At 39.6% G+C, this 8,522-nt stretch overlaps 1 protein-coding gene across 1 annotated transcript in view; it reads left to right on the top strand.

The window, feature by feature from the left end:
* The first annotated feature begins 540 nt into the window (after window positions 1-540).
* adamts6 (ADAM metallopeptidase with thrombospondin type 1 motif, 6) overlaps window positions 541-8,522 on the top strand; it is a 304,519-nt gene continuing 296,537 nt past the window's right edge. Inside the window, exons 1-3 of the mRNA XM_048598741.1 lie at window positions 541-802; window positions 1,620-1,984; window positions 3,019-3,190. Of these exons, the coding sequence (XP_048454698.1) occupies window positions 706-802; window positions 1,620-1,984; window positions 3,019-3,190 (634 nt within the window). The 5' untranslated portion in view covers window positions 541-705. The remainder of the gene's footprint in view (window positions 803-1,619; window positions 1,985-3,018; window positions 3,191-8,522) is intronic.

Raw genomic sequence — 8,522 nt, 5'->3', positions numbered from 1 at the left:
GACACAGGTTTGTGGAAGCATTGAACTGCCATTTAATGATTAAAAAGAAACTCGGTTTGAAAGACCCCAGCGCTCCCAGAGCCAGATGTTTTGGTTTGCTTGAAAGTCAGTAAACACATGACAGGAATTTGAGCTAATCGGCTGCAGTTTCTTAATTGTGTTGTTCCGTGCGAGAAAGCGGATGTAAAGATGTCAACAATCCCCGGGGTTGAAAGGGCTGAGGAGTATATGTTTCCCTCCGCATCTACTTCACGGGTTGAGCCTTTCGAAGTTCTGTAGCCCGTACCTTTGCAAAGTCACACAGTCAGTAAAGTGGAATTTATTGCCGTTGCAAAACAGAAAGCATCTGTGAAACGCGACGGTTTCGCTGCTAAGATTGCCTTCACAAAGACTGAAGGCCGGTGGACAATGGCATCTTTAATTAATGCGTGTTGTTTTCCTTTTGCAGGCATACGGATGACTGAGTGGGAATAAACGGCCAATGTGTGTGGGTGCTGCAGGTTCCGCCTCTTTGCTGCTGGCTGTGGGCGCAGGGATGAGTGGCCAGCTGGGCTGCTGCCCGAACCGCTGGGCCTTTCGGCGCTGAGGCGCTCGGAAACGCGCCGGGGGCTCCGCCTGCCCATGGGCTTGTCACGGTGCGCTTCTGGAGCCCACCAAACTGTCTAGCGCAAAGATAGCCACGAACAGCTTGAGGTTCACTAAATTATGGAAATTTTGTGGAAGACGGTGACTTGGATTTTGAGCCTGGCCATGGCTGCTTCGGAATTTGACAGTGACACAAGGCTTTCTTACAGTTCTCAAGGTAGGATCATCCCAGCATGACCAACATACACTGCAGCCTTAGCGCCACATCACCAATACTTTCACACCGAAATAAACCAGTTGGCTTTTATTGGCACAGGTTCATGCTTACTTTGTTATAACTGTCATTTTTTAAAAAAAAATCTGCATTTCTGACTGATTGCAATAACACAATTTAGTTATTAAGACAATTATATAAAATGTGTGAATACATTTATTGGTGATTTGATGCAATCTATCCTGGGGCAGACTGGGAATAAGCAGTTTGCTCCAAGCAGAACCAGGTCCAGAACAGAAGTTGCCGGAAAAGCTCAGCAGGTCTGGCAGCATCTGTGAAGAAAAACATCAGAGTTAACGTTTCGGGTCCAGTGACCCTTCCTCAGAACTGGCATCCGCAGTTCTTTCGGTTTTTATAAGCTCCACGACATATTGTTTAATTCGTGTTCTGTTTATGATTGGACTTTGCACCCAGTAGCAACACTGTGCACTTGGAACGCTAAGGACAAACCTGTATCAATGTTAGTAGGATTGTGAGACACGGTACTGCTGACATTTTCTGCATAAGTCTGCTCTTCCGGAAGTCTATTCTTCCAAACCTGCTGCATGTAAAGTCTGCTCACTGATTACATGAACCGTTAACCGATCAAGTACTGGCCCATGCCATTTCGTTACTTTAACTTAATTTAACTGAAATACTTTCTCTTTCCATTCAATGGAATGATTCTGATGAGTGTTTTAGTAGTACAGCACTTGGTCACGTCATTTTTTCTTTCCTTCCACGCCTATTTCCTGGATGCACCCGCCTTACGATTTCACAGAGGAATTCCTTTCTTACCTTGAACATTATCAACTAACGGTTCCTGCCCGAGTGGACCAAAACGGAGATTTTCTGAACGTCAGTGGGAGAAGCTGTAGACACTCAAGGCGAAGGAGGAGTTCGGATGTGACACCTCATGAACCAACCGAATCTAAATTATTTTACAGACTGTCCGCCTATGGAAAGCACTTTCACTTAAACTTGAGTTTAAACACCAAATTAATCTCCAGACATTTTACGGTAGAATATTGGGGGAATGATGGTCCAGAATGGAAACACGATTTTATTGAAAATTGCCATTACGTGGGATATGTACTGCATGAGCACAACACTACAAAAGTGGCTTTAAGTAACTGCAATGGTCTGGTGAGTAGAACAGTAAACTTCTTTTCAAATTGAAGATGTTGCTTCCTTCAGTCGCTTGCATTGTTCTCTGGTACAGAAATGAATTGTTACTCGGCATCAGCCAGAAATGTGAACTGAGCTCAGGCCAACCGTGCGGGAATCGAAGCGTAAACAGCTGCCCGCTGTATATTGCACATGGCTAATTTGCATATGATCCGCCGCTGTGGGAAGGGTAGCCAGATCTTAAAGAGGCAGGTCCCTTTCTGTGGCCTCTGCAGACCGAATGTTGTTCAGAAGCACGTATGAAAATCAAACTTCCTGTGCAGCATAGCAATGTGCAGATTTCTGACAAAGTTCCGCGCTTCTTGGCGATGTAATAAAAGCTGCATTGGTTGGTAAGGATAAATAGCTCTTTCTTCAGTGATTACTAATGATGTATAGTTTATCATAAAAGATTCCACCAATGTAACGGAACAATGTATTTCTGGTAACTTACAGGGAGAGTAAACTAGATTTTACTGCTTGCGTGAATGCTCAAATATGTTACAGTGTCCCTAAGTTTTGAATAAACAACAGTAACACATTCAATTTGGATTCAAATCATACTTCCAAATGCAGGATAATTTGTTTATTTTAAAGTAATAACATGCACGAAAGTCAACATGGACTAAATTTTTGGAAGAAAGCTGGATAACAAATGTAGGAGTAACAACCAATGCTTTACTAGCAACTCCTTATAAGGGCCCAACTGTTTAAATATCTAGGTGAATGGGAAAACAAAATCACATTAGGAAGTAGAGTCAAGAACATATCTTTCAATTGACTGTAAATTTAATATATTCTGATGTTTTGGATAACATCTATTCTCAATTGCTCATTACATTAAATTATTCATATTCTTGTTACAATATTTCCTACAATATGAGTTCATGGAAATTGAAACAGTCATTTTTCACAAACCAGATGTATCTCTACAATTTAGGAATTGGTTGTTTCAAATTATTTCCTAAAACTTCTAAAGTTCTTACTTGCATTATCTGTTTTGTTCTCTAAAGCATGGGGTGATTGTAACAGAAGAAGATCAGTATTTCATAGAGCCATTGCAGGATGTATCTGAGGACAATTCTAGTGAGCCAACATATAGAGAAGGACACCCTCATGTTGTTTACAAGCGTTCCTCCATTCGGCAGCGGCACCAAATGAACATGTCAAACTGCGGAGTTCCAGGTAACTTGCTTATGTTATAGTGGAACATACAAAAGGACAGTCTTTTCCCCTTTCAAGAAAATATGTAGTATTTAACTGTGCGCATAAATATTATATGAAAGCAGATTACTGAAAAACACACAAAGACTGGAGACATCAGCATAGCAGTTAATTTTTAAACTTAATATGGCATTGAATTTTACTCTTTGACATTTTGATTTATAATACAGTATCACTATAATTTTAAATGGAATAGTAGTGGCTAAAAACAATTTTATTGATGAAAAATGTTTAGTATGTTCATCTTCAGAGTTGGAAAATCCTCAAAATATAATTCCCATTTACCAATTAACAGTTTCTTCACCAGTATGGCTGTCATCTTGGGTTAAAAGCTAATGGGTTCAAATCCTGCTGTAGAGGTTTCAGCACAATATCTATGTTTGTTCTTCAGTGCAATACTGAGGAAGTGCTGAATTTCAGGGATGTAGTCTTTTGAATGAAATGTTAAATTGAGGCTCTTCTGCCCTTTGAGCATATTCCAATGCTTTATTGTGAAGGACAGTGGAGTTGTGACTGGTATCCAATCCAATATTTATCCTTCAACAAATGCCGGTAAAATAAACTATCTGGTTATTACCCTATTACTGTTTTTTGAAATCATGCTGTGCACAAAATTGGAGTCTGCCACTTTTCTTTAATTATGATAGTCGCTGTAATTCAAAATTATTTCATTGGCTGTAAAATGCTTTGGGACAACTTGCCATAGTGAAAGACCATAGATAAATGCAAATTTTAATAAATCATTGACTTTAATTTCGCAGCATCTAGTTGACTGCAAGAGTTTTCTTTTATTGTACTTTGCATGTTCATCTTTTTGTATTAATGAAGTGATATTTACCTTTAACTACATAAAAAAGTTCTAAATAGAACTACATGAATGTTTAAAAGATGTTGCGTGAAAGTTTGTGCTTTTAATTTTTTAGTACTACTTTAATCGTTGGAGAGGTATAAATGTCTGTTATCACAGATACAAGTACTTTTATAATGGTGGTAAGGTGTAACATAGCATTAATGCTCAGGTAAGGTCTGCAAACTGGGAGATGGGATGCAGTTTCACAGTCAGTTGCCCTACTATGTCTGATTTCAGGTCAACTATTTGGTAGAGGTGCAGAATGAAAGCCAAGTGTAAAGGGGTGGGGTGGGCAGGGGGTGATTGCTTCTTAGCTGTCGATTAAAGAATAGCGCTGATGTAAACTTTGTAACAGGGCTTTTTGCCATTTCTTTGCTTGCTTATGTGAATCTAATCAGGGATCATGAAATATAAATTAAAATGGTATACGCTGATGGACTGGCTTTTTATAAAAGAAAATTCTAATTAAAGAAATAGTTCATTTTATTTATACTTGACCAATTATAACATAAATAATACAAATGTTAGAAACTTGAAAAAACATACACAAAATATTGGAACTATAAAATGGGTTAGTCAGATCCTAAAATGTTCATACATTTAATAGGTTAACATTGAATTCTATCACATCACAGTATGATGAATAAATCCATCAAACATGTTCACCTGTCTTTCAGGTGATTGTTAGTCACAGCATTTGTTGATCCAATTATATGATGTAAAGAAAGAAGGAAAACCAACAAACTTGCATTCATATTTTCAGGTTGTCCCAATGTGTTTTGAAATCAATTAAGTACATGTAGTGCAATTACCGTCGTAATTTAAGAAGTCATGGGAGTCAGTTTGTTCATAGCAACATAACATAACCAGAAATTAGATAAAGAACCAGATAATCTGTGCTAGTACTGTTGATTGGGATAAATGTTTGCCACATGCAGCTGATGATGCACTGTAGGAGTAGCACTGGCAGAGTGAATTTTGAATGAGTTCCTTACCCCTCCATGAATTAGGACTTGTCACTTGATGCAGAAAGGTTTTAAACAAGTAGAAATTTCAAAACAAATGTATTTGAATGCATGAGATGGAATATTTATGTTTGAGTTTATAAAATGTTCAAGAAACTCAATGCATCAGGAATCCTGCATTGAGGTCTATGTACTGCAACTCATGAAGGATGTATTAGCTTTGCGGGGGAGCAGCACAGATTAGCTAGATGATGCCATAGCTACAAGTGTTAAATCATGAGGATACGTTTCATAGACTAGGGGTTTAATTTGCAAATGTCTGTGATGGTACATTTTGGAAATGATGTTCCCAGATCGCACTCCAGTTTTCCAACACTTCTACAGGGCACTGCCATTTTCAAAGCATGGCTGGGAAGAACTGGCAACACACCCGCCTCCAGTTAACAACTTGTTATTATAATTTGAGATAAGGACTAACATGTCTTAATGCATGCTGTGTCAAATTGGCTCTAGGAAACATATAAGTTGATACATTGATCATTTTTTAATTTGTTTTTGGGATGACAGCATTACAATCAAGGCATAGCGTCATTGAGTCATAGAGTCATACATCATGGAAACAGACCTTGGGTCCACCCAGCCCATGCCAAACATAATCCCAAACTAAACTAGTCCCACCTCCTTCTCCTGGCCCATATCCCTCCAAACATTATGATTGTACCCGCATCCACCACTTCATCAGGAAGTTCATTCCACACGTGAAACACCCTCTGCATAAAAAATTTGCCTCTTATGTCGTTTGTAAATCTCTCTCCTCTCACCTTAAAAATGTGCCCCCAGTCTTGAAGTTCCCAATCTTAGGGAAAAGACAACTACCATCAACTCTATGTATACCTCTCAACATTTTATAAACATCTATCAGGTCTCTGCTTAACCTCCTGCGCTTCAGTGAAAAAAGTCACAGCCTATCCAGTCTTTCCGTACAACTCAAGCCTTCCATACCCGGCAACATCCTGGTAAATCTCTTCTGAACCCTCTTTAACTTGAAAATATCCTTTCTATAACTGGGTGACCAAACTGGACCCAGTATTCCAGAAGAGGCCCCACCAAGTCCTGTACAACTTCAACATGACTTCCCAACTCCTACACTCAAAGGACTGAACAATGAGGGCAAGCGTGCCAAACGCCTTTTTAAACACCCTGTCTTTATGTGACACAAACTTCAAAAAAAAGTACCTCTGTTCTACAAACCAGCCAAGGCTGTACCATTAAATGAATAAGCCCTACCCTTGTTTGTTGCACTAAAATGCAATACCTCACATATATCCAGATTGAACTCCATCCACCATTTTTCAGGCCATTGACCTATTTGATCAAGATCCCTATGTAATCTTAGAAAACCTTCTTCATTGTCTACAATGCTACCAATCTTGGTGTCATCACAAACTTACTAACCATGCCTTCTATATTCTCATCTAAATTATTTATATAAATGACAAACAAAAAAGGACCCAGAACTGATCCCTGTGGAACACCATTGGTCACAGGCCTCCAGTTCGAAAAGCAGCCCTCCACCATTATTTTGTGTCTCTTGCCATTAAGCCAATTATGTATCCAATTGGCAAGCTCATCCTGCATCCCATGTGACCTAGCATTACTGATTAGTATACCATGCAGAAACTTGTCAAAGGCTTCACTAAAATCCAAATAAATAACGTCTACTGCTCTGCCATCAAAAGCCTTTTCGGTAACTTCCTCAAAAAACTCACAAATTTTCTCGCACAAAACCATGCTGACTATCCCTAATTAATTTTTGCCTCTCTAAATGTCCATAAATCCTATCTTTTATAATAATCTCCAACAGCTTACCCACAACCAAAGTCAGACTCACAGGACTATAGTTCCCCAATTACTTCTTACAGCCTTTCTTAAACAAAGGTACAACATTAGCCACCGTCCAGTCATCAGGCACCTCATCTGTAGTTATAGATGATGCAAATATTTCTGCAAGGGGTCTCGTAATTTCCTCCCTTACTTCCTACTACATTCTGTGATACATTAGATCAGGTCCCAGAGATTTATCCACGTATATGTTCTCTAAGACCTCCGGAACTTCCTCTTCTGTAATGTGAGCTGTTTTTAAAACATCAAAGTTTATTTCTCTGCGTACTCTAGACTCCATTTCTTTCTCCATAGTAAAAACTGACATGAAATATTAATTTAGTATCTCTCCCCTCTCCTGGGGATCAACAGAAAGGTGACCCCCTTGATCTTTAAGAGGCCAAACCCTCTCTCTAGTTACCCTCTTACTCTTAATGTATTTGTAGGATCTCTTTGGATCATTGTTAACCTTATCTGCCAATGCTGTCTCATATCGCCTCTTTGCCTTCGTGACTTTTCTTTTTGGAATGCCCCTACACTCTCCATATTGATTAGGAAATTCAATTGAACTAAAAAGTTGACTGTATCTCTTTTATTCTTGACAAAGCCTCAATATCTTTAGTCATCCCTTGTTCCTTAATCTTACCAGCCTTACCCTTCATTCTAACAGGAACAAAATGCCTCTTTAAAATGCCATCTTTAATTGTCCTTGAGAAGGTGGCCCTGAGCTGCCAATTTGAACTGCTGCAGTCCAAATTCGGTAGGTGCAGCCATAGTGTTTTTTTCCTGCAGTGGTTTGATACAACTGAATACCTTCCTAGGGTATTTCAGAGGTCAGATAAGAGTCAACCACATTGCTGTTTATCTGGAGTCACATGTAGGCCAGACTAGATGAGGATGGCAATTTCCCACCCTGAAGGGCATTACTGAACCGTAGACAATCTTACAGCAATCTGGCAGTCAGATCTCTGCAGCTAACTTGATTTAGTGCTGAGCGTACTTTGAATGGTTATCAATGCATCACACCCTGGGATGCAGGGAGCTGGGGATGCTTTATTACCAAGTAGGAGCTCATCAAAAAGAGGTGAAAGAGGTCAAAGGAACTCAAAACACTGACTTTTTCCAATCAATTTTTGGACTGAATCAAGATCTAAAACAGGTCAGGTTTTGAGAAATAAGGAGAGAAAAAATGCCTGCATTTACTTTCTCTTCCTTCACAAAGGCCTTTCGCCACTTGTTTTGGCACTACTAACATTGCCACACCTTTCTTGACCAGAATTGACTGAGCCACTGGTGGTGGCAGGAAAATTGGTGAGGTTTGGGGCAGGTGTAGGATATTTCTGTCATTCTAATGCAGCTGGATAGTTAAGGCCCAGCTTGCCACCCTACCAATGGGGCTGGGGAATTGGCAGGGGGGAGGTGGTGGGGGGATTGGATGTGGAATTTAGTTTATCGTGGGATTGGAGAGATGGGCCTCCCTGCCCAATTTATCTTGATTTTTCTTTGCTGTACTATCTGATTTCAAGTGATCTTATGGAGAAACATAAGAATTTTGAGATGAGATGAGACCCAAGCTACACGTAAGAACATAAAGCAT

This window comes from Rhincodon typus, chromosome 1 (genome assembly GCF_021869965.1).
Source record: "Rhincodon typus isolate 14 chromosome 1, sRhiTyp1.1, whole genome shotgun sequence".
Lineage (NCBI taxonomy): Eukaryota > Metazoa > Chordata > Chondrichthyes > Orectolobiformes > Rhincodontidae > Rhincodon > Rhincodon typus.
This window is presented reverse-complemented; position numbering and strand designations above follow the sequence as displayed.